A 26,524-nucleotide genomic window follows, 5' to 3' on the forward strand; every position below is an offset into this window, starting at 1 on the left:
ATAAACACAGAGGGAAAAAAACACCAGTGTTAAGCTCAACCTTTGACCTTACCGTCTGGAGGTTTTGTCATAGTGACATATAGTGTAGATGTAGAATGATCACACTGTAAAATAGTTCATTTATTTGAGTCACCTTTCTGTGCTTTTAATGTCACATGATGCTGTGAGATAGTCAAGATTGAACCATGTTTGATTTTATACGTAGGAATACTCATGAAAAATTATTGTAGGTTTTTTTTTATACCATTTTTACTTTCATCTGTCTTCTGCTATCTTAAATGTGAATAATGTAGCGGTTGCACAAGAGAAAATAATAACAACAATAATAACAATGATAATAACAACTTCATTCAAATATTACAAAGCTCTTCTATCCACATTTCAGTGCTGCTGTTGTTGAATTCCTATCGTCATATACAGCAGTAGCTTTTCAGATGACTTTCTGATGCTGTTTTGCTTTGTGTTCTTAATATTGTTAATTCTTCTTGATGAATCCAACGGGGCTCCTTAGATTCCCATTTTTGTCATGGCAATATAACGGATACTGTTTTAGTACAACGAGGCAGATGTAGTACTGTTATAGCTGTTGTTCACTACAGGTAGGTAGGAAGGAAGGAAGATATACAGATGGATAGATATAGTTATACATTGATTGTACACTAAATATAGTTACATGTGCATTTTATATAGTATATAATGAGATATTTATCATATATTGTCAACACCTCTGTTGCATCTGTTGTCAATGCAGTTGTACAGTTGTTCATGGATAGCTAGATACTGTAGGTAGGTAGGTAGGTAGGTAGGTAGGTAGGTAGGTAGGTAGGTAGGTACACGAAGGGTTCTTTGGCTGTCCCCATAGGATAAACCTTTTTGATTCCCGGTAGAACCCCTTTGGGTTCCATGTAGAACCCTCTGTGGAAAGGGTTGAACATATAACGTGGAACGTAAAGGGTTCTTCAAAGAGTTCCCCTATGGGGACAGCCAAATAACCCTTTTAGGTTCTAGATAGCACCTTTTTCTAAGTGTAGGTAGGTAGGTAGGTTTTAGATAGATAGATAGATAGATAGATAGATAGATAGATAGATAGATAGATAGATAGATAGATAGATAGATAGATAGATAGATAGATAGATAGATAGATAGATAGATAGATAGATAGATAGATAGATAGATAGATAGATAGATAGATAGATAGATAGATATTGTAATTAGGTACAGAGCTAGGTCGCTAGATATATATTTTTATAGTTTGGTGTTAACAAATTATAACATATACTTTTTGGATAAGAAACAGCAAGCCACTGAGTTGCTCTACTGGAGAAAATCTGCAGTAACTTAACTAAGATTGTGTTGTAGTGTACTGTCATGTTGAAAAGCAGCATTTGGTCCAGGCTTCCTCCAGTGCCACCCAATGCTATATCGCAGATTGTTCAGGGCCTCTTAACTAAATGCTGCATCTAATCTAGCATCTGGCACCAACAGTTCTCAACTGAAGTTTGAAAGCTGGTTACTCGCTTATCCAACCACACAATGCCGGTTTAATGTAACATCTGCCTATATCACATCCTGAAAGCCAAACAGCCGGTTGTCCTCAGTGTGACATCATCAAACTGTGACCTGTTCAGCTGACCTGGAAACACAGTGATGGTTATGGTTGTCTGCCCTGCTAAGACAGTGAAGTGTAAATGTATTTATTTGTTTGTTTGCCTAGTTCTATTTTTTTGCCTATTCTCCATATACACCTATTTTGTCACGGTGACATTACGGATGAACATAGATGAACAAATAAATCTTGATAGAAAGAACTATGACAGATGCTGCAGGTTTCCCATCACAACTGGTGAATACATTTATAATGCAATCAGCAAACAGTATTAGATGTGAATGTGACATGAATTTAAACATGAATTCACATTCATTTAGATATGAATGTGATTTTAAAATCTTATTCCAAAAGTATGACTCTTCTGTACCATAATATTATGATCGCCCCTGACCTGGCTGAAGGTTAAGATGCCCCATATGACTGAAACCCAATGTTTTCTCGTCCAACAAATGCAACACTGGTATGTATCAATAAAACTGTTGGTTCATAGAAAATACATCTGAATACAAATTCTTTCAATGCAAGGTTGATGGGCATATGGGCGCACGCACGCGCACACACACACACACACACACACACACACACACACACACACACACACACACACACACACACACACACACACACACACACACACACACACACACACACACACACACACACACACACACACACACACACACACACACACACACACACACACACACACACACACGACGAGCCAGGCTTCGCCTCAGTATAGGTATAGGCTATAGTATAGGCTGATGCTTGAGGTCTTACGTTAGCTCTGGATGACAGAAGGAGAAGAGCACCTCATGCTGAATCAGGGGAGAAATGTTACTGAACCAGGCCTAACCCCGATCCAACCCCACCCCTACCCCCTTTCCAAAGTCAAAAGCACAATCTATCTGGCTGAGTAAAATGGAGTCAATAGGCCATCTGTAAGCAGATTGTGTTCATTCCCCATAGTAGTTATTGATTTTGGTAACAGGCTCAGTTCCTCCACAGTCAATCGAAGACGGGGAAGGAGAAAAGCCCTTGATGAAACACTAGACGATTCTGGTAGAGCAGGGCTATTCCAGAACAGCTGATGGACAGAGAACAAGGGGCCCATCACATAGTCTACCAGTAAATTACAATGGCACCAAGCTTTCATATTTGCCAGATAAAACTTGTATCTATCAGTGCACATACCCAGTTGGTTTTGAAATTGCTTTACTTTACTGACTGAAAATGTATCAGATGCAAATGACTGTAAATATCCATCATATCTTCTCATATGATGACAATCAAATGCATTGCCTACCATTGGGGGAAGAAATACTACTGATGTGAGAAAGGGTGAAGCATGAAATGACACAAATGCATCCTCACTTGGCTCTGCACTGTACTAAGCCATGTCTTGTCAAAGAAGTTCTTTCAGAAGATGAATTATCATGCCCTGTTCTCCTGTAAAAGCGTTAGCCAATGGTAGCCGGGCTAGACCATCAGCACTCACCAATCCAGTTGCTGTTGCTAAGGCTAGAATACGCATCCCCCACTCTCAGCAGCAGTCCTCCTCATTATAGGGCTACTGTACCAGACACATACACTTCTCTCATCCCCATTTTGCTGGAGATAAAAGCTAGTTGTGTTGAAGCGCATTTGGAATTTGGGAGGAAGTGTGCTCTTTATGTCTAGTTGTTGCAGGAGCTGAAATGTTTTTCTGTTGAAACAGAAAGATACAGTTGAAACAATAATCTATCATTCTGTGCTTGGACATGCACAGAATTATATGTATTTTTTAAAAATATAATATTAAAAAAAATATTTTACAAATCTGAAAGTACAAAGTCTGCAGATGATAATTACATAACAAAAGGCTCATCCTCACATCCCTCCTCGACAGCCACTTTCTCAATAGGATTTGATGTTCATTCATGACATAGCTTCTGCTCGACACAAAGGCCTCCATCCATGTGCTACTCAGAGACATCGTAGCTGAGCTGGGATGTCTTTCAGTCTGTTAAAAGTCATATCCTACACACAACACATAGCGCATTTGTCTGATGGATTTACCGTTGATTTAAATGACAACCCTCCTATACACTAGAAGCCTGACTAAAGGGGTCTCTTAGACAAATTACATGATTGGTTGATGCCCACCACGAGCTGATGTGATGGGTTTATGCCCACAACCTGCTGAAGTGATTGGTTTGATGCCCAAAATAAACTGCAGGGATTGGTTGATGCAGCTGTCAATCAGTCTGAGTCAAGGCTGTTCCTTCCTTTGCTTCCATTCTCATTTGCTCCTTTTCTCATTATCCTACTCTTCACACTCTTCTGTGAAGAAGTGCCCTCATCACAGAGAGGAGGATTGCTTACTCATGTTTCTCTCCTCGCAGCGGATCAAACAGAGGAGGGGGCATAAACGTATATAGTAAGGGATGGAGTGAGTGGTAGAGATGAGGACACGCATGCTGGTATGCATTATATTATACACAGCAAGAGGGAGAATGACTAATACAGATACAGTAGTGCATATGTGCATATGTGTGTGTATGTGTGTGTGTGTGTGTGTGTGTATTTCTCTCTCTCTCTCTCTCTCTCTCACACACACACATGGCCTATATCTTACAAAGCCATCAGACCATACTTTTACACGCTCAAAACCTTTTAACAATGGGGCACATGGCACAATCAGTGTCATCGTGGGTTACCTTTGCCTGTTACTGTCTGAAACACAGGATTGATTGGATTGCATATCCAACAGTGATTCAGCCCTCCAAGCAGAAAAAGACCTCATACATCAGCACGTCACAAACTAATATGGTAAGAGGATTCTTGGTTTGTTCCCAGATAAGGAAGGTGTCTCCTGTCCTCATGTCTTGCAGGCTGCTGTGCGGCCTGACTGGCTTCTGTGACCCTGTGTTCTCAGACATCTCTGCTGGAGTGTATCCATCTGATCTTGGGAGTGAGTGTTCACTTTTGGTCACAGAGTACTGCTGATGGTGCAGTCTCTCACAAACATTCTGAAATCAATTTTTCTCAGGGTGATGAGGAACTTATTTGTTTATTGGGTGTGAAAGGGGCATCATCTGTGGACGCTGGTTGTCTTCACCTTTCCTCTACCTGATATGTTATATGTTACAGACAGTGAACAGTTATAGGGGATTGGTGGTGGTGCAGTGCAGTGCAGAAAGGCTCAATTGCCAAGAGTCCATCTTTAACTGGTACTTAGATACTGAAGTGATGCCTCTGAGAGTGGTGGGGAAAGCATCTGAACAAATTCCATTCTTTCCCACCTTGCATTTATAAACACTGTCTCCAGATCATGTTAAAGGGGCTGCTGCCTTTAGCGAGCTGGCCTACTTAGACCTGTCAGCCTGGGTGGAGAGGATAGAGGGAGGATGGAGGGAGGATGGGGGAGGTTGGGGGTGGATGGAGAGGCATCCAGGGGATGAAGCAGCCAATAAGAGGGCTGATTGGTAATAGCGCCCCCCCCACACACACAGGGCTGAGAGATGGAGATGGAGCCCCGGATATCTCTGGCTTAGGGTTGGCTGGGTGGCTGCAGCTGGATAGGATAGATGAGATAGAGATGACTAATTTAACAAGACATTAAAATGGAATGGGAATGGTAAGTCATATACGAGAAAAAAGCAGAAGACTGAAGTTCAGTGTTTTGCCCTATCAGTGACTTTGAAATAGAACTTCCACAAAGCTCCCTCTGCAGTAGATACTGTAATGAGTCGTTCAACCAATTCAGTGCCTTTTCAGAAAGGTCCCCAAAAAATGTTTGATTTCACCTAATTGTAACATGATCATAAAGAGCACATCTTCAACTTCCTAAAAAACACGTTTTCCCATCTCAAGAGGTTAAAATGACTATAAAATGACTATAGTAAGTGCCTATTAAGTGCCTAATAAATGAACATGGTTGACCATAACATGGTTGACCCTCACCTCGGGGCTGCGGTGTTGCATGCTACGCCACTATATTATAACCTCTAGCACAGCCAGTGTAGTCAGCTCAGTTATCTCCATTGAGACCGTGTCTGTGCCTCAATCTAGGTTGAGCAAACAAAACATGGCGGTGTTCGCTTTAGCAATCTCACTGGAATGAAGACCTCCTCCATTCCTGTCATTATTGAAAGAGATTGTGATATCTCACATCTCAAAATGGGGCTACTTAATGTTAGATCCCTCACTTCCAAGGCAGTCACATAGTCAATGAACTAATCACTGATCATAATCTTGATGTAATTGGCCTGACTGCATTTTCATCTTTTGAACTTCTAGTCATGAAATCTATGCAGCCTATTCAATCACTTTTTATTGCTACTGTTTACAGGCGTCCTGGGCCATGTACAGCGTTCCTCATTGAGTTCCCTGAATTCCTACCGGACCTTGTAGTCATGGCAGACAATATTCACATTTTTGGTGACTTTAATATTCACATGGAAAAGTCCATAGACCCACTCCAAAAGGCTTTCGGAGCCATTATCTGCTCAATGGGTTTTGTCCAACGTGTCTCCGGACCTACTCATTGCAAATTCCCTGATGTCTAAAATTGTTTAGTTTTTTCGAAATAGAGCCATTTGTGTGCACTTCCGTTAATACTGTATACTGGTATGGTACAGAAATGGTAGGATGGTATGAACATCTGGATACCGCCTAACCCTGGTGTGTGGTCAAGATGCCAAAGCCTGGCCAACAACAACTTTTCACTCGATAGGGAAAGAATAAAAATTCCTGGTGCTCATCAGATTTCTTCCTAGTGTGGTCAGAGAAGTTGCCGGAAGCCCAGAGAATAAAAAGCAGTCCTCTTCCTCTATAAATAGCAATCGAGGAGAGCTAGTGAGCGTGTGCATTAGTACACTGCCTGGGTTTCAACTGGAAGAGAATGAAAGTTGTAAATAAACAACAACTAGCCTCTTTGTACTACACCCCCAACTCAGACAGACCATTCCAACTGGAATGAAGGTTGGAGAAAACCAAACAACTGAAGTAGTAAGTTAATTCAGCCTCTTAGGGAAAATGTCAGAATGGCAAATCTACAGCATAGACTTACCTTTTGAGTTATAAATGTAGCCTGCTACCACAGGGACTTCAGTAGATGGCATTAAGTAATAGCATGCTGCTGGAGGGGACAGTGGCTGTGTGTGTGTGTGTGTGTGTGTGTGTGTGTGTGTGTGTGTGTGTGTGTGTGTGTGTGTGTGTGTGTGTGTGTGTGTGTGTGTGTGTGTGTGTGTGTGTGTGTGTGTGTGTGTGTGTGTGTGTGTGTGTGTGTGTGTGTGTGTGTGTGTGTGTGTGTGTGTGTGTGTGTGTGTGTACTAAGGCATGGTAGAACCATGTAGGAACAGTGACGGTAGGGATTTTAACACTTCCTCTCATAATTTCCGGTCCTGGGTTTCTCCACAGTGGTCTGATCAACACTTCGTGTGAGTCCTCTACCCTACCTGCAACCATGGAAACAGGTGTGTGACAAAGTGTGACACAGTGATCATCACACCCCATCAATGTGTATTGGGATGTGATTTACAGCAGTGTTGCTCAATCTCCGGTCTGGCCATCTATCTACCTGATATCTATCGCTCCTTTCTCCCGTTCTCTCTACTGTGTTTATCTTCAGACTTGCACATGGTAGATTGTCAGACGCTACTGATACCAACGCCACAACAAAGTATGACATAATTGATATCATATTATTCGAAACAACATGTTAATAATTGTGCTACATCACTCAGATCACATCGTACCTAAATAGAAGAGATAACAGGTAAAGGAGGCCCACGCTTTTAGGATTTGTCTTTATTCACCGTTATACGTGGGTACAGCTTTCCAAATGCAACTACAGTACAGACCAGTATTTCAGACCATATTTTAACAACAGTGAGTGGCCAGTAACAGTCAGAGGATGGTGAAATCATCAGAGGCCCATGTGCTGGCCCATTGGTTCTTTGGTGTTCTGTGTGTATCACTAGCCTGGTCCAGATCAGTTTGTGCAGTCTTTCCAACTCCTATGGTCATTGTCAACAAAATGATCTGGGACTAGGCTACAGTATCACTGGTATCCTGGCTCTTCTTGGCTGTGTTAACGTCTGTAAGCAGAGAGGGAGAGAGAGAGAGAGAGAGAGAGAGAGAGAGAGAGAGAGAGAGAGAGAGAGAGAGAGAGAGAGAGAGAGAGAGAGAGAGAGGCAGCAAGCACAGCATGATGATGCAACAGCAGGACTGCAGTCACTGTTTGCAGATCTAATCATTTTCAGTTCCTAGCAAGCGCATAGTAGGAATGAGGAGAGTGTGTGTATGTGTGTGTGTGTGTGTAACTGTTTTTTGTTGTGGCTTGACTCAAATGCATATAGTAATTACTGCAGTGTGGGATACAGCAGGCAAGTGGTGTTAGTGTGAGCACACGTGAAACGTATAACGTTATAGAAGCATTTCCAGAGCCTACTGTAACTATACAATAGGTGTGGAATTATCACAGTTTTGCCTACCTTCTCTCTTTCTGTCTAACCATTTCATCTGTGTCTACTAGGTGTGTGTGAGTGTGAGTGTGTGTTTATGTTTATGTTTGGAGTTTCACTCCTCTTCTTCCTCCTCTTCATTGCCACTTCCCTTCCTCGTTGTCATGTCGTAGGGCTTGGTCTTGCTGCTGCCCATGGCGACAGGGATGGAGATCTCTGCAGCCTTGATGGCCTGCCTGTTCAGAGGAGTCTCCACGGTCAGCACTCCCTCGGGAGATAAGGTGGACGTCACCTTCTCAGCATCAGCCATAGGGGGCAGTCTGGACCACGGAGGAAAGGAAACATCACAGTCAGGCTACTGTACAGTACAAAAATACTTTACTGAGGCAGACAGTGCTTTTATCTCGCAATATGCAGTATCTTTAATGTCATTTGATATCAACTTTATTCAGAATCACTGGTGTATGAGTTCAGCTTCAGCACTAGGGGGCAGTCTGGAGCAGGGAGGAGAGATAACAGCACAGTCAGGTTGATGTACAAGACCAGATACGCTGGAAAGCTGTTATCGGTGGCTTATGCTCCAGGGGGAGTATGAGCCTAAGCAAGTAAGGAAGGCTTCTATTTGGATGCTGCCTATAAAATACTTTACTGAGACATCTTAATTTTCTTGAAATGTAATTCGATAGAACCTTCATTTATTATAGGCTTTCCAGCCTGCCGGTGGGGCAATGTTGATTGTCAGAGTCATGGTATATGTAGTGGCCCGTGGATGGCGATACAGAGACCCATGGAGCTCAGCCCAGAGGGAGGACGGCTGGCTGTACTATACAAACACAGTCAGTCGCCGCCGGTGTTGCTTTGCTCAGCCTTCCGCTACACTCAACCCTCTGCAGGCTTGACCAATGAACCAAAAGAGGCTCACAGGACCACACCCATGATAACAGTATCACTAGACTTTTGTTGTTGATGTAATCAACATTGAAACAAATGGGAGAGACATTATTCTGGACAGTCACTGACAGAGACACTACACACATTATTTATGATGCCTTGTTCAGCGCGGTGACAAAATGGCTACGACGGGTTGCGCAACAATGGGCTATTCATCTGTTGCACAGTCTGCCAGGTTCGTTGATAGGAGTGTCACTGTGAGTTGTATCATCGTTATTAATATTGGCAATGACGTTGTGTTACTTACGTGTATTTCCTAGTGAAGCATCTGGACACAAATCCATGCTCGTCCTTCCTCTCCTCATGCTTGCCTGTGGACACAGAACACACACGGGTCAGTCTTAGCACACTGGAGACTGCAGTCACTTCATGTGCCATGACCACTGTGTATAAATGTTATTTTGTGCAAAAACACAAGCTTCCTTGAGCATTTTGTTTAGGAAAACCTTATTTTCTGTTGGACAAGGGGCTGAGAATAGATGTCATGTCCCTGTCCCCCTGCCTGGTGTCTGTACTGTACATGCATGTCCCCTTCGATACGTTCCCTAGCATGTTACCTGTGTGATGTACACTCAGTAGCCAATTTATTAGGTACACCATCTAGTACCAGGTCAGACACCCCTTGGCATCCAGAGCACCCTGAATTCTTCAAGGCGTGGATTCTACAAGAAGCATTCCTCGGGGATGTTGGTCCATGCTGACACGATGGAATCACGCAGTTGCTACAGATTGGACGGCGGTACATTCATGCTGCGAAATGCCCATTCCATCTCATCCCAAAGATGCTCTATTGGGTTTGGTCAGCAATAATGTTCAGATACGCTGTTTGGTATCAAGGGACGTATTGTGTGCCAGGAAAACATTACCCACACCAGTACACAACCACAACAAGCCTGTACCGTTAACACCAGGCAGGATGGGTCCATGGACTTATGCTGCTTAAGCCAAATCCTGACTCTGCCATCCTGACTCTGCATGACGCAACAGGAACCGGGATTCTTTGGACCAGGCAATGTTTTTCCACTCCTCAGTTGTCCAGTGTTGGTGATTGAGTGCCCACTGGAGCTGCTTCTTCTCGCTTTTAGCTGATAGGAGTGTAACCCGGTTTGGTCGTCTGCTGCAATAGCCCATTGAGTTGTGCATTCCTTGATACCATTCTGCATCCCACTGTTGTATTGAGCTTCTTAACTTGCACAATTCTTGCCATTCTCCTTTGAACTCTCTCATCAATGAGCTGTTTTTGCCCACAGGGCTGCCGCTGACATTATCTTTTTTTATTTTTATATACATATTTTATATACATTTATTTTATTTTTTTTCCATTCTCAGTAAACCCTAGACAGTGACGTACGTGAAAAGCCCAGGAGGGCAACCGTTTTCCAGCGTGCCTGGCACAGATGATCATACCAAATTGAAAGTCGCTTAGGTCACTCATTTTGCCCATTCTAACGTTCAGTGAACAGTAACTGAATGCCTCGATGCCTGTCTGCCTGCTTTATACAGCAAGCCACAGCCACGCGACTCATTGTCAGTAGGAGTGATCTAATTTCTTGAACGGGTGGTGTACCTAATAAACAGTCCACTGAGTCCGTGCGCCAACTGGTTTATATCTCTATGTCTCTCACCAGGCCCCTATAAATACACATGCCAGGCTTGAAATACTGACAGCATATCTTTTTGTTATGATTATGTTATGACAACAGCTGATCTGATAATAGGAGTTTGCCACAGGGACCAGTCCCCTTTCCTGCAGGACTACAACACTGTGAAAGGTCCTTTAACCAGGCATTTATCAAACACGGATAAACAGCCACACCTTATACAGCCACACCAGTTACTCAGCTTTGATAGGAACATGGGAAGCGTGCAAGTGTTATAAGCAACTATACAAGGATGCAGTGTTCATTCCCAGTGTCAGAGCTTTGTTGATCATAACTGTCTGCTGCTAGAGGAGGAGAGAACAAGAATACGCTCTGGAACTGGACCAGCAGCCCATTTAAAGTAGCAGATCAGAAACACAGCGAGAGTGAGTCATGGATAAATGTCCTCCTCTCTCTCTCTCTCTCTCTCTCTCTCTCTCTCTCTCTCTCTTTATTTTTCTCTCTCTCTTTCTCTCTCTCTCTCTCTCTCTCTCTCTCTATCGCTCTCTGTGAGTGGATATGGTACCAGAGAGGGTCTGGGTTCTCTCATGGATTTGATGATATCATTAACTATTCTCCTTAAAAATACTTTCTGTTCCAGACTAACCAACAAGTAACTAAGGGAAAATATTCAATGTCAAGATGAAAAAGTGTTATTTTAAGTCCAATCTACAGTTTGTACACCCTAACCCTAAGTATGTTATAATTCAACATAAAATACAGGGTCCTTATTACATTTTAGTCATTTAGCAGACACTCTTATCCAGAGCGACTTATGGGAGCAATTAGGGTTAAGTACCTTGCTCAAGGGCACAGATTTTTTACCTAGTCGGCTCAGAGATTCAAACCAGAAACCTTCCAATTACTGGCCCAATGCTCTTAACCACTAGGCAACTTATTGTAAGTCTAATTTACAATTTGGACATACTGCCCAAGTCCCCACTCTAAAACAATGTTATTGTTGTAATAGTCTTCTCAAAACTAGCATATGTAACGCAATAAAATGGGTGTGGACAGAACGTTAAACCCACTTGTTGTTGTAATGGTCTACTTCCACTAGTGTACAGTACAATACATATCTCTGTTGTTGTAATGTGAATAATGTCTCAGGAATCTATGGGCTCTGTTCCAGCAGCCTCCAACCCCTCTCTCCCTCTGTCCATCTCCCCCTCCTTCCTGTCCTCTGGTCTACAGAGACCACGGCTGTGTAATATATTGTGATGTTATGTGATGTGACTTTGGGCTAAGCCCTTCACATAAAACAATCAACACAGGTGACTACAACAAGTGTTACTCTCACTGTCCTCCATGTCACAGCAACAACTCCCTTACTATGACAAGTGAAACCCTGTAGTGTGCTCAGTAGTATTTAGTAAGTGAGACATCTCATGTGCCTCATTCATCGTTAAATGCATGTGTAACATATACCCACTAAAACTCATTAGGTCCAGGTCTCACTTGAAAAATAGATTTTTATCGAGACTAAACCTGGTTAAATAAAGGTTAAATAAAACATTATGATGCTAAAAGATGCAAAACAGAAACCAGCTCCGCTAGACAAAGATGCTGTATTCATTCTAATAAAACAACATGTTTTGATGCACATAAACTAATTCTGCATATTATGAAGTCAATTTAATGTACTGCGGTGGCTACAAAGTCATACTGATTTTGTCTACTGAGACAGACACATAGACACAGGGAGGAGAAAGAGACGGACACAGAGAAAGGGAGAGCCAGAGACACACACAGAAAGAAAGAGACAGACAGAGCCGGTGAGGCAGAAGCAGCCTAATTCTGTTCGTTTGACCAATCACATCAGATATTTTCTCATCAGTCCTTCTTCAGCGATGATCATATTGGTCAAACGACCAATTAGTGAGAAAGACGTGAATTGTGCTGCCTGTGTAAACACAGCTATAAGAGAGAGAAAGATACAGACAGAGACAGCGCCAGAGACAGAGCCAAAGCTCGATAGAGCTAGATAGAGATGAGTTTATTACCAGTGATCTCTACTACGCCATCCTTGGTCTTGACCACCAACTCTTCAGGGGAGAAGTGGTTGACGTCCAGAGTGACCTTCCAGGCCTCCTGGGTCTGCTTGATCTCAGACATGCCAGTGCTGAGCTGGCGGGAAAGGGCGCGGGAGAAGGATGCTGCCCCAGCCTGGGCCATCATAGGGGCCTGGACCATCATTGGGGCTTGGGGCATCATTGGGACTAAGGGCATCATTGCACTCTGCTGGTGGGGCATCATAGAGGGCATGAAGCCGGCAGATGACAGGTCGTGGCCGAGGGCGGGGCGCATGTATCCGGGCCAGTGGGTGCTGGAGAAGGAAGGTAACCCCTCTGCGTGGGCAGGCATACCGAAGGACTGGTCGAAGAGTCGGTTGCCCTGGTACCAGTCCCTGTAGGGGTCCCAGCTAGGGGTGCGGAGCAGGCTGAAGGGGATGCGTCTCTCTGTCATGTTTGCTGGAAGAAGAGGAGTAGTACTGTTGCAGTAGTAGAGCTGTGAAGCTGGCTGGCTGTAGATGCCGTTGGTGGGTGTCTCTCTCAAACTTCCACCGAAATTAACATCTGCTTCTCGGCAGAGGGCTTTTATACACACAGCCACCGCCCACTTCTAGTCAACACTGTCACTGACCCTCCCTTCTCACCCCATCTGCCTCCCCCTCCCCGGACAGATATTTATAGAATGAACTAGGTCTATTCGTGTCAGACATAGCACTAGAATGGAATCCAAGTCCAAGACAGTGACGTAGAGCAGTTTCGCTGGGATTTTACAGCTAATCTCATGCTATTTTACATACTCGCCATGAGGCTTAGAGAGAAAATGTTGCTGTTTTAGAGGTCCTTTCCTGCTATTCTACACATTTTTCCATGAGTCTGAGAGAATATTTAGCAGTATTAAAGCTAATTTCCTCTTATTCCCCCTAAAATTGTCATGGCATATGACGTGTTCATATGCTATCTGCAACTCCCAAAGCCTGGGGACAATGACGGGGTGTGCCATGCCAGTGCAAAGGCCCTCCCCTTTACCCCACTACCCCTCTAACAACTGCCAAGCACTCCGTTTCACCCTCTCCTCCGCCCTTCCTCCCAATTGTAATCCCACTCTGAGCCTATCCTAGCCATGACACAGGGCTAGAGGAATCTGAGAGTTTGTTGTAAAGCAGACAGCCCTGCTCAGCAGAACTAGAGCCCCCCTGCATGGAGGGGAGACATACGTATGCTGTTTCTAACACACAGGCTGGTGACAAGCCAACCAGCCACATACGTGATATTAGTATGAACACTATAATCCTAGGAGCTCAGACAAGCAAAACACAACACAGACACCACTGACAACACACACCCACACTCAAGCATGCTTGCATAAAGTAGACACCCACAAAAACACACAAAGAATGCACACACACATGGAGGTATTTGGTGTGATATGAGTTACTCCTGATATGCATGGAACCAGAGCTTAGTTAGACTGGGTTGATACTGATGTAGACAGTATATCTCCTTCCTATTTCTGATAGTAAAGTCACCAACTGATTGGCATCCCACTAATCTCATGGACACCCTGTTTCCTTTCAGATCTATTCCACTGCTGGCTCTATGCCCTGTGGTATTTTGGCTCCAATACATTTTTTTTTTACCAATCTTGAACAAGGACTTGGTTTTGGCATGCACCTTTCAGGGCTCAGCCTACATTATATTGATTTCAGAAAATGTGGATAAATGTTAGGACTAATGTCCATTTAGTCCATGGTATCAATACTGTTCCTGTACAGGTTACATTTCGTGTCCCGGTGTGTAATAGAGTTCACAGTAAAAATGACAGAGTAAATCTCAGTCTGACTGAGGAAAATAGAATTATGCCACAGATAACATTTTAGTCCCAGTCTAAAAAGAGTCAAATGTACTCTGGCAATGGAGTAATTTCTTTCTGAGTTGTATTCTCTCAATTTAGTCTTGATATTTAACTCTGCATCATTGCGTTTCACTCTGTACAGTATTAATTTAAAATAACTTTTTATTTTTAAACTCCCTGTAGTGTTGATCAGTGTTCTAGAGTTAGTTGTTTACTCTCACAGTAAAATCGCAAGAGCCAATTCAACTCCTATGGAGTCAAATGCAGTTAATATGGTCCCATTTGAGGTATAATGGTGATTACGTTTAATTTGCATATTTCTTAATGTGTCACATTATGGTGGCTTGCAATGTGACATCCAATGTCTATTGGAATCCAATTAGAGGAGGTTGTCCATTTTACATCAACCACAACTTACATTCAGACTGCATGTCAGAGCAGAGAGGACAATACTGTTGCTTGAGACTTCCTACACTCTGAAACAAAAGTGCTATCTAGACCCTAAAACGGTTCTTCGGTTGTCCCCATGGGAGAAACCTTTGAAGCGGTGGATCTTTAGACTCTTTTTGTTTCCAGGTAGAACCCTTTGGGGTTCCATGTAAAATCCTTTCCATAGAGGGTTCTACATGGAACCCAAAAGAGTCCTACCTGGAACGAAAAAGGTTCTACAGCTGAACAACCCTTTTGGAACCCTTTTTCTAAGAGTGTATGTCAATGTAAACTGGAACAACCATCACAGTAACTGTTGCAATAAATCCAACCACTTAAAGACTGGTTTAGTTTAGACACATTTGTTACAAACAATTCTAAAAATCAACCTCCGACAGAGCAATGATGGGAATTCTTTGACAATGAGGCCCGTCTCACATATGTGGATACGCCATAGATTTAACTCCCTGTCTCTGGCTACTCTTATTGGAATTAAAATGACTCAGTCCCAATCAAGTCCAGTTATCAACACTAACTCTGGGGAGCGTAATCACTCTGTTGAGTTAAAATAACTCCTGTATAGTCAATTTAAAGCTTCAATGTTGAACTCTTAAATGTCGCCTTGATTTACTGGTGTAAAGTTGGAGATGCTGCTTGGGTGGACCTCAGACTTGTGTGAGCCTGGCAGTCTTCACACCACTATGGGTCTACATATTACCGTACTATTTCCATGAACTCGTGAACCCCAGGGATGGGATGGGTCGTTGGCACACTGTACCGCACAGCCAGGTGTTCGTCTTGGCTGAATCAGCACTACCACTAACTTGACAGTTCACCCATCTTATTTGAGGGTTTTATTGGAGGGGTAATATTGCCTTGTGTCTCTTCCAAAGAGCAGCACTGGATGGGAGTCAATATTCCGTCACATTAACTCAGACTAGACTGAGTTGAATGCACAGTCCAAATATTTGAGATTCTCAATGTGTATTTGGTTTGGCACAATGAAACCAATGGAATAGTTCCAAAAGTACACACTTCATTTGCCAGGCAAGATAAATCAAGAGCACAGGTTTAACTCGGACAGTGCAGTGCATGGTTGAACATACATGAGCTGGATATTTTGTTGTTGTTGCCAACTCATGTCAAAGGATACCTGTTATTGTATAGATCAAAAGTACAGAGCCTAGGGTTAGGGTTCAGGTTCAGGTTAATGCATTTTCATTCATTCATTTATCAGACTGTGCCTCAGACTCAGACAGATACAACAATAATGTTGTAATTTCCCGGGAGCGATGCTGCCTGTATTCATCATATATTCACAGGTTACATGACAAAGGTTGAATTTATGGACTTGGGAGGAAAGATAAACAGGGAGTTGGAAAAGTACACCAGGTTACAGAATATTCCAGTCAGTTTCTCTCAGGCCAGTTTCCAGTATCACTATGAAATAAATTAAATGTTGGTGGTACCTACCAAGAGCACATGCACGTATTACAGTATGAACATCGTGTACACCTCAGTGACAACGTTTTTTTTCCCAGGTCAAAAAGAGTAACTTTTGAAAGACAACACAAGTAGCTCATTTTTCATTGGTTTATATTTATTGTCCTGTATAATAACTTTTACACTACAACTAAATGACTTGTATACAATCCAAAGGTTTAGTGCTGTACTCTTAATATCGGAACAGGTTTTGTTTAATATCATACTAGGTTACAGTAACTCTGGTTACATTTTTAATGTAACACTGCATGAGTGACAGGAGGCATGACGAATGGGAAGGAAGACTGAAGGGGTTCCCTGATTGCATCATCACAGAGTAATAAACTGAGGCAGGGAACATGATGGGCTTCTTGTGGGACTACCTGTGTCTGGGTTCAAGCGTTTTGAAAGCAGGGGCATTTGCTGTGTACGTAGTTTAGCTGACCACCGGCTTGCAAAATGAGTTGACCCTCTGTCTGAGACCTCATGCCAGGTCAGAGCCAGTTACTAGGACACCTCTGGTAGAAGCAGGGTGCAGGGGATAGGGCCAGCCTGTTACAGCAGGGGCAATGTGATTGTTTAGACCAACAACAAATTAGCGCAATCAACCCGTCTATGTCTGGAGAGAGATAATCCAGGCCTGATCAACGTTTTGGACAGAAGGAGTTGGTAGAAGTGGACCTTTGGAGCCCTGCAGAGTAACAGCCCCTCTACGTAACTTTAACTATGTATCCCCTGCACCAGGAAACAGACAGGCAGAAGAATAAAAGATTGCATCAACACAAACGTTTAATACATGGTCTCTGTGGACTGTTCCAGTACTGTAATGAACCCTGTGTAAGAGCATTATAAAATACATCAGGTAAGGGAACACCGCCATAGAAACAAGCTACCGCCAACTCAGCTCACTCCCCTATTCTTAAAGGAAGCAGAAGCTTTCATCACAAATAAAAAGGATTTAGGTTAATACATCAATGGACATACTGTATATTCAGAGATGAGAATACATACATTTGCAGCAATTCTCCCATGATATATTAGTATCTCAATGACACGATTCTTCAAATTGCTTTAAGAACATTTTATGAGACAAAACAAATAAATGATCAAATAAATAAACAATAAATAACTTAATAGATAATTGGAATAAATAATGTAATAAATAGCTGTGGATAAAATATAGAACCACAAGAATACATGGATGCTTTTGCAGAAGGTTTCTGAAGTATCTTAAGAAAGAGCATCTTTACAGAGCGACTTCACCTCATTGGTCATTGCAAAAGAGGTACAGTAGTATTTACATTAAAGGTGCAGTATGCAGAAATTCTAATAGTTTGCCTAATTTCAGTTTACGTGACAAAACACGCAATGCATAGTGTAGAGAATCATTGTACCAGCTAAACCGCTGTGAAATATATTGTCAATAACCCAAAACATTGTATTTTCAGCCGTTTGAAGCTGGTGTACAAAACTGAAAGTAAAAGATGCAAAAACGAAACCTAAGAACAAGAATAATAGAAATAGCACACATAGAACAGATCTACTGCTTCTTAGACAAGCTTTCAATGCGAATAACAGATCTATAACTCACATTTCTATGTGTATTTGGTCAGGCCACCCCAAAATGTACATATTGCAACTTTAATAGTTTGAACACAATAAATAGTGGAATAGGGAAAAGTACATAATAATACATTGGTTTTTATATCCCTTCTTGCCTCTGTGTGTAATTACAGGTCTGGTACGCCACGTACAATACAGATCAGAATGGGCGGAGTGAGGACAGATGCACCCTGGGAGTTGTAGTACTTTAGTGACATATGCACCCTGGGACCTGTAGTGCTGTAGTGTCCGTGACAGATGCACCCTGGGACCTATAGTGGCAGCCAGCAGGGATCTCTGGTACAAGCAGCAGTCTTCCTCCTTCCTGGTGCATCATCATACAAAGTCACCATCAAATAACAAGCCTCTTCAAAATCACATGGAATATACAGTGCATAGTTTACAAGCCAGAACTTACAGTTTAGAATCATTTATATATCCTGACATATATGCTACAACCTTTAAAGAAAAACATACACCAGTTCCCTTCTGTGTGCTAAATTGTCAGCCGACTTTTGTTTTGTTCTTTATCGCTTCTCTTGATCTCTCAAGTTCCTAAAATAGAGCATTAGTGTCTTTGGGGAAATGATGTAATGACATTGGAGAAAAAAATGTCCCAGTAGTGTTTGATTTCATTTGACTTATTTTCCATTTGTGACTCTTATTTTCCTCTTCTTCCACAAACTCATGAAGTGTCCCAATGTTAGAATATATCAAATCAAATAACAACTTATTTTCCTCTTCTTCCACAAACTCATGAAGTGTCCCAATGTTAGAATATATCAAATCAAATAACAACTTATTTTCCTCTTCTTCCACAAACTCATGAAGTGTCCCAATGTTAGAATATATCAAATAAAATAACAACTTATTTTCCTCTTCTTCCACAAACTCATGAAGTGTCCCAATGTTAGAATATATCAAATAAAATAACAACTTATTTTCCTCTTCTTCCACAAACTCATGAAGTGTCCCAATGTTAGAATATATCAAATCAAATAACAACTTATTTTCCTCTTCTTCCACAAACTCATGAAGTGTCCCAATGTTAGAATATATCAAATCAAATAACAACTTATTTTCCTCTTCTTCCACAAACTCATGAAGTGTCCCAATGTTAGAATATATCAAATAAAATAACAACTTATTTTCCTCTTCTTCCACAAACTCATGAAGTGTCCCAATGTTAGAATATATCAAATAAAATAACAACTTATTTTCCTCTTCTTCCACAAACTCATGAAGTGTCCCAATGTTAGAATATATCAAATAAAATAACAACTTATTTTCTGGTTACTTTTGCTCCGTGGAAGATTATGGAGAAAGTGCTTACAGACTTGTTCTTTAGGCTTTATCATGTATTTTCTAAAACCATGATCCGGGGAATGTTATTTGAAATAATTACCAGTGTGTTGCATCCATTTGAATATTATAGCACATTCATTTGATATATCGATTTTTTCCCTCCCACTTGTGGAAAAAAAATGGATATTTCAAATGAATGTGCTATAATATTAAAAACCTCCCTCTTCCTTCCATTGATCCAGGCTCAGGTTAAGAGAAAGGAGTAGCAATAAAGCGACCGGAGTATGGGCGAGTGGGTGTGTCGAAAGGAAAGTAGTGGGTGTGTCGAAAGGAAAGTAGTGGGTGTGTCGAAAGGAAAGTAGTGGGCGTGTGGAAAGGAAAGTAGTGGGCGTGTGGAAAGGAAAGTAGTGGGTGTGTCGAAAGGAAAGTAGTGGGTGTGTCGAAAGGAAAGTAGTGGGTGTGTCGAAAGGAAAGTAGTGGGCGTGTGGAAAGGAGAGAGTGTGTCGGAATCGCTCTGCTGTAGGTTAGAAGGTTTTGACTGAGCCGTTTTTGTTGTTGTTACCGTTTCTTACCACGCTACTGCCGTACACTGACCTACCATACCGCGAGAGTTTGGACTTCTGCTTGAGTCGGAGTTGTATTTCAGTGTTAGTTTTACACAAATAATTGTACACTTTCAGTTAGAAAACTGATGACTGTTTATTTTAGATTAAAGGTATTGATGATGGGTGTATTGTTGCTTCATGCGTTGTACACGTGTGCCTACTGTGACTGTCACTCTGATATTGCCTACTAGGTAGTGGTGTCGCGGTGTTCTTGACGTTCATGCCCTTCCCATTGAGTAGTAGACTGCATCAAGGTGATATCTAGATGGTTATCAGTATTAGCTATTTCTTGTCAAGGCTGCACCGGTGTGAAGAAAATGTCCACATAAGATTACCGTCAGCGACACGACCGTAATACCCAGTAGGAAGCACCTCAAGTCAGCAGGCATGTTGATACAACACAGATGCACTGGTTGACTCATCGTGCAGCCCAATCAGCAATGCAAAACGGTCTTGAGTGGCAACAAATCTGCCCGATTAGATTATTCGCTTTCTATACACCCAATGCCCATACTCCGGTCGCCATAATGGGCAGCAGCTACCCATACTTGCGGGTTAACGCGGGTTAACATGAAGTATACAGAGATGGAGACTGAGGGTAAAAATGGACCAGAGGTCTGGCCCTGTGTTTGAACCATTCAGGGACATACGAATACATTACATGATTTTTATTGTCTTTCTCTCTCTGTCTCTCTTTTTCCCTATCTACCCCCTCGCTCGCTCTCTTTCTCCCTCGCCCTTTCTCTCTGTCTCTGTCTCTCTTTTTCCCTCTCTATCTACCCCCTCGCTCGCTCTCTTTCTCCCTCGCCCTTTCTTTCTGTCTCTCTCTCCTCAGAAGCCGGGGCTCTCGTAACTGCTGCGACTGTAGTAGCTGTGGTTGCGGCTGCGGGAGCGGCTGTGGCTCCTGGTGCGGCTGTGACTGCGACTGCGGCTATAGCTGCTGTAGCTGTCATGGCTGCGACTCCTCTCCGAGTGGGAGGGGCTAGACATGGAGCTGGAGGAGGAGGGGCTTGGACGGTAGTACGGGATAGGCCGCTTCCGAGCGCTGAGGAGAGGAGACGATAGAAGGGATAGAAGGTTATACAGTGTATAAAAGGCTTGTGACCAGTTAGTGTGAGGAGGACCACCACTCTGACAGCTGATCTGAGAGCTGCTCTTTTGGCATGCCTCTGCATTGTACAGTACACTCCAATGGGAATACTGTAGGTTTGCAATATTATCATATGCTTTTCTGATTCCCAAAATATTTTGTACTTCAACTATACTTTGTCAAATGTTATAATCGCATAAAAAGATCATGAGAGGGTCATGTTTGGAACATAATAGAGGTCAACCAAAAGGGTCTGGGTCAGCTGTCTTCAAGGGGCAGGCCAGAAATGTGGCATAGTAGTTATTAGGTGCGGCAGTCAAATTGAGAAGTGCTGAAAGAGAGCGGCTCCATGTGTTAGTTAGTAGGAGTCCGCAAGCGCACACACACACACACACACACACACACACACACACACACACACACACACACACACACACACACACACACACACACACACACACACACACACACACACACACACACACACACACACACACACACACACACACACACACACACACACTTCAAAAGGGTTAAGAGCATTGAGATTGCCTTGTTAGTGAGCTACCTCAAGGTGCAACTTAAGTGCCGACAGAGGTAAATTGAGAGCTGTTAGCCGCAAAAAGACAGAAAATCATCTGAAGGTTAGCCATCACCCAGGAATCAGGAGAGTTAATCTAGAGGCAGGACGTCAGCGTTATCAAGGTGCTCACTACCTACAGGGATGTTTTGCAAAAAAAATGTGGTAGTTGTGGATCACAAATACAGAATCACAAAGAATTTATATAGAACCACAATTTCTGGTTTACAGACAGACATCGTTTGACGAACCTTGATAGTGCCTTTGTAAAAAACGTGTGTTACAGCATTATTGCACATCAGTGACTGTATGTCTAGTGCAGGTGAATGTGGATTAACAGAAAGAAAGATGGATAGAAAGAGGGAGATTGAGAGGAAAGGGGAGGGTGCAGTGTTACTCTAGGGAAGTCTGTTCGGTTGGTTAACTGCTTCACAAGGCTTCGGCAAGGAGGACTAGGGGAGTCCTGCTGCACGGCAACTGTTACCACGGTAACCTAGCCTGCAGCTCAGCAGTATTCCGTTGTCTTGGCTTCGAGGGGGGGGAGGAGAGAGATGGGGGAACCTTCCTTCGTACAGGAGGAGTGAGAGAGGAGTGTCACAGAACATTTCACCTGCATTTTATGGGAAACCACTACACACACATTCTGGGGAATACAATGGAATCATATTATTGCTACAGTGTGACATCACTCAGTGGTGGCAAATTCAATCGGTGACAAAGGTTGTACACTTCTGTGATATAAATACATTTCACCTGAAATAATATAACGTGTTCAGTTCCACTTGGATGGTACTATACAACAGACACTCACATTTACACATACACTAAATACTATGGCATGTCAGATTAGAGAACATATAAGCACCCCACATTTACAGTGATCATGCTGAGGATTCACAATAAAATTGTTGAGAAAGAAAACCCGAGAGGGAGAAACCTTGACAAACTCTCCCATAGATGTCAGTGTTACACTTGGATTCTGCTCTCACTGAGGGAGCATGGTTAGATAAAGTCTCTGTTACCTGGTGATCCTGCGAGCCTCCATGAAGCTGGGAGAGTCTCGTCGCCTCTTCCTGATGGGAGAATAGCTCCTGGAGCGACGACGAGCACGGTCAGCATCAGAGTGGTGAGGGCTGTCTCTCTCCCTAGTTGAGCAAGGAAAATAAACGCATCAAATTGTCATGTACTGGAAAGAAAAAATGAATATATGAGAAAAGTCATGTTTGTGTCGAAATAAATCACTGGATAGCAAGAACAGTTGCAAAAGTTTCTAGTTAATCCAAAACGAGTGTTATCTGGCCTTCCGGGTCAGGTAAGCAGGAAAGCCAGTAGCCCCTCTTGGTGGTAGGTTAACCATCATTCATAGACCAATAAGTAACCCTTCCGTAAGTGGTCACCTGGAGTTGTTCTGTCTGGCATGGGGGTGGGGGTGGGGGGACTTGGCCTTGCTGGGGCCTCTCTCTCTGGAGCCGGAGCGTGATGAAGAGCGTCCGGAGCTCCAGGAGCTGCTACGCTGTCGGACCCCCATGCCACCGCGCCCCCGAGACTCACTCTTCTTCCTGCCTGACCCAGATGTGTGGCGGTGCCGCCCCGGGGAGCCAGACTGGCTCTGGTGATGGGCCTGTCCCCGAACCCCATGGTGGTGCCGCTTGGACGAGTGGCCCCCTTTAGTCCTTGAGGTAGATGGATAAATGAGTATCAATTGATTATTGGGAACAGAGGAACGATAGGGGTCAGGATTGTTGGATACCTTTAGTAGATAATGTATGATGAAATGGGAGAGAGTGAGGCAAATAAATGCGTCACTCATTTTTTGTGACGTGCCACATCAGAAGATCACCAAACAGGTTGTTTAGTTCTCAATGCGATCAGCCTGTTTTCATTCTAATTAGCATATCTTAGGATAGCACAAGTCAGGAGAATGAGAGTAGAGAGGGAAGTGCATAGGACTGTGCCCTGGACAGCAGACCAAGCACCAAGCACAGTGCACATAAAAGAAGGGGCGAAGACCTTGTCCCGGAACTTGTCCCAGACCAATCTGGCCTTAATGTACTCTTATAATCTTCACCTGGATTAGAGGACTGGCCACCCCTCAGATTCTAGTTCCTCTCTAGGTTTCTTCATAGGTTTCTGCCTTTTTAGGGAGTTTTTCCTAGCCACCATGCTTCTACATATGCATTGCTTGCTTTCTGGGGGTTTTAGGCTGGGTTTCTGTAGAAGCACTGTGACAACTGCTGATGTAAAAAGGGCTTTATAAATATATTTGATTTAATTGATTGAAGGACAGAACAGGTAAAGGTTATGTCCGTATGGAAGGTCGAATCTCTCTGCTTACTTCTTCCGGTGAGAGCTTTTTCCTCTGTGAGGATGCAGGTTACGTTGAGAGTGTGCGGAGTCACTGCTGTGAGCTGGCGAATGGGAGCTCTTCCCATGAGCTCTGTGACCTCTGTGACCTCCGCGTCTGCCCGACGACCCTATCGACTGCCTTTCCTCTCCGTGTAGGGCCTCTCCAGCCTGGATTGCAGAACCTCCTCCTGGGGTCCTGTAAAGGGCATTGTGGGTCTTGTGCTCTCCTCCTCTCAGCTGAGGCAGCATCATGGTCGACTGGTCTCCCGGAGTAGCAGCAGTCAGCATTCTCAGCTTCTGTAGAGAAATGATAACCAACAAAAGAAAAAAGAAAAAAAAGGGGAAAAAAATAGAAAAAGGGCCTTAGAGTTTGTCACAGTGGAGTGTTTGAGCGCTACGGTGTACTTGGCAAAAGAGGGTCAACATCTAAAAGAAAAGATCTAGGTTTTTTCTCGATACGGCTTATAGACAGTCCTCTATGGTGCAGCGCATGCAATACTTGGCATGCAAAACCATAATGAGTCGAAGAAATCATAATCCCGAAAAGAAACGGAAAAAAACTAGAAGAGAAAGGGATTTTTTTTATTTGTATTATGACCCAAATTAAGTTAAAGAGCAGAGAGAAAAGAGAGTATAGAGCTACAGACTTTGTAGAGTAGAAAAGGAGGACTTCTTCAAGTTTTAGTAATGGTAAAAAACAAATATGAAAAAAAAGAGTAGACAACTTGACAGAACATCACAGAAATGGAAGGAACAAAATAAAATAGTCAAGGAACAATTATAGAGTCAAATCGAATCAGAAAAACGAATCGTCTGCTACTCAATAATTTTCTCTTTGTGGATTTTTTTTCCCTGTAGTAGACAATTGCTGAGATGTGAACAGCGACCCATTTTTTGTAATTTTTTTATCGTTACTCTTGTTTAACTCCCTTTTGGTTAACATCCACTTACCAATAAAGTGGCATTCCCTCCTTTAGTAGGTAAGGTATGAAGAAAAGGGAAAAGTGGGGCAACATAAGTGCATCATTAGATTTCACAAAATGCAAGAGAAAAAGACACAAAACCCTTCCCTGGCAGAGTGAGGCATCAGACAATGCATGGAAATCAACTGAAATGAAATCAAAAAGAAAAAGAGGAAGGAACACACCACAATGTTCAGGGAACCTCTCACACCGAGAGTAGCTACGCCTTCCAGATCATTCTCCTGCCCAGCCCACTCCACCAGAGGGCAGGGCAGACAGTCTGTGTGAATGACCATTGAGTTAAAAGTAGTCTCAGCGATATGACATAGATGCAGAAAGTAAACAGCATAGTGGACCAATTTCTGCAACAACTAAGAGCGTTGGAGCGAGAGGCTCAACTTCTGCGGTTTTGGTGCCCTGGCGACCACTCTGTAAACAGTGTGAAGCGAACCCGTGCCCATGCGCAGATACTGTGTGTGACTGTGTGAGAGCAAAGTCTTTCATCTCGCTCATCTCAATATCTGCGGTGGTGCTCGTGACAATGTCATCTTGCTGAGTCTACCTTTAAGTTTAGGGCTTTCAGAGAGTTACGTTTAGGAGTTCAACCCCCAGGTACTGTATTATAGGTTACAGTTTGTTCAAACCAAGGCATTTCTTGTCAGTGTTGGGTTGCGCTTCCCCTGTAAGCCTCAGGCATATGCCATTTTAATTGGCTCTGTTGAGATCTCTGTTTTCGTTCTCTGTTTTAATAATATCCATTTATATGAAAAATTCTGTACTATTGAATTTAGCTCTAGCAAAAGAAACAGTCCTCTGCGAGAACAGAACCTCTGCAAATATTGTGTACTTCTAGACATTTATTGATGGGATTCTTAAAACTACAGTTTCATTTTAAACACAAATGTGTGTGGTAGATCAACGTCAGTAGGAGGATTTTAAGCAAGTGGACGATGTTGAGAGATAAGGTATGCTGAGGACATTGAACTAGGACGCAGGCATATTCTGTAATAGCAGTGTACACAGGGCAAGGGGTTTCACAAAGTATTGTGAGTGCAGATGTTTGTGTGGAGCAATTGCATGGCTGTGTGTGTCTCCGGGATATAAAGGCAGATCAAATGTCAGAGCAGGTAAATATCAAAACACAGCGAGCTCTCCTGCATGCATTAACCTTCTCCCCTGTAAACGCTGACCACTGAACTATGACTAAAACAGGGACTCTTCATTAAAAACAACAAGGATATTAAAACCTTCTCCACAAAACAAACAAAAGACTGAGTTGTTGATATAAGAAAACACACAACCACTGACGCAGATGATGACAGTTGTTAGAAACAGCCACCGAGGAAATAAACATGATCAAATTATAAGACGAATGTAACTATTTCACCAAGTGAACAGAGAGATGCTGGACAAACAGGAATAAATGCATTCTACCAAAACAGAAAGAAGTACACAAAGAAATGGGCCTTCTTGATATATATGTATATCGGGTGGGACACTGGACTGAATTCAGTATGAACATTTAAGAAGGATAGAGAAAAAAGGATAAACTATAATCCAAATCTTTTAAAAGCAAAATATAACAGAAAAAAAGGAACGATAAAATAAAC

The 26,524-nt window shown here is 42.8% G+C and overlaps 2 protein-coding genes across 2 annotated transcripts in view; both read right to left on the reverse strand.

Annotated features, from left to right (window-relative positions):
- Positions 1-7,702: 7,702 nt before the first annotated feature.
- Positions 7,703-13,236, reverse strand: LOC118391010 (heat shock protein beta-1). The gene is made up of 3 exons (XM_035781914.2): positions 12,653-13,236; positions 9,257-9,320; positions 7,703-8,378 (listed from the first exon to the last, which is right to left on the reverse strand). The coding sequence occupies exons 1-3, from the start codon at positions 13,113-13,115 to the stop codon at positions 8,174-8,176; spliced, it is 732 nt and encodes a 243-aa protein (XP_035637807.1). The 5' UTR covers positions 13,116-13,236; the 3' UTR covers positions 7,703-8,173.
- A 3,285-nt stretch (positions 13,237-16,521) lies between these two features.
- Positions 16,522-26,524, reverse strand: part of LOC118391011 (serine/arginine repetitive matrix protein 3) — a 176,703-nt gene continuing 166,700 nt past the window's right edge. The window contains exons 11-14 of the mRNA XM_035781915.2: positions 23,942-24,249; positions 23,004-23,279; positions 22,629-22,751; positions 16,522-20,981 (exon numbers count right to left, since the gene is read on the reverse strand). Of these exons, the coding sequence (XP_035637808.1) occupies positions 20,768-20,981; positions 22,629-22,751; positions 23,004-23,279; positions 23,942-24,249 (921 nt within the window). The 3' untranslated portion in view covers positions 16,522-20,767. The remainder of the gene's footprint in view (positions 20,982-22,628; positions 22,752-23,003; positions 23,280-23,941; positions 24,250-26,524) is intronic.

This window comes from Oncorhynchus keta, chromosome 12 (genome assembly GCF_023373465.1).
Source record: "Oncorhynchus keta strain PuntledgeMale-10-30-2019 chromosome 12, Oket_V2, whole genome shotgun sequence".
Classification (NCBI taxonomy): domain Eukaryota; kingdom Metazoa; phylum Chordata; class Actinopteri; order Salmoniformes; family Salmonidae; genus Oncorhynchus; species Oncorhynchus keta.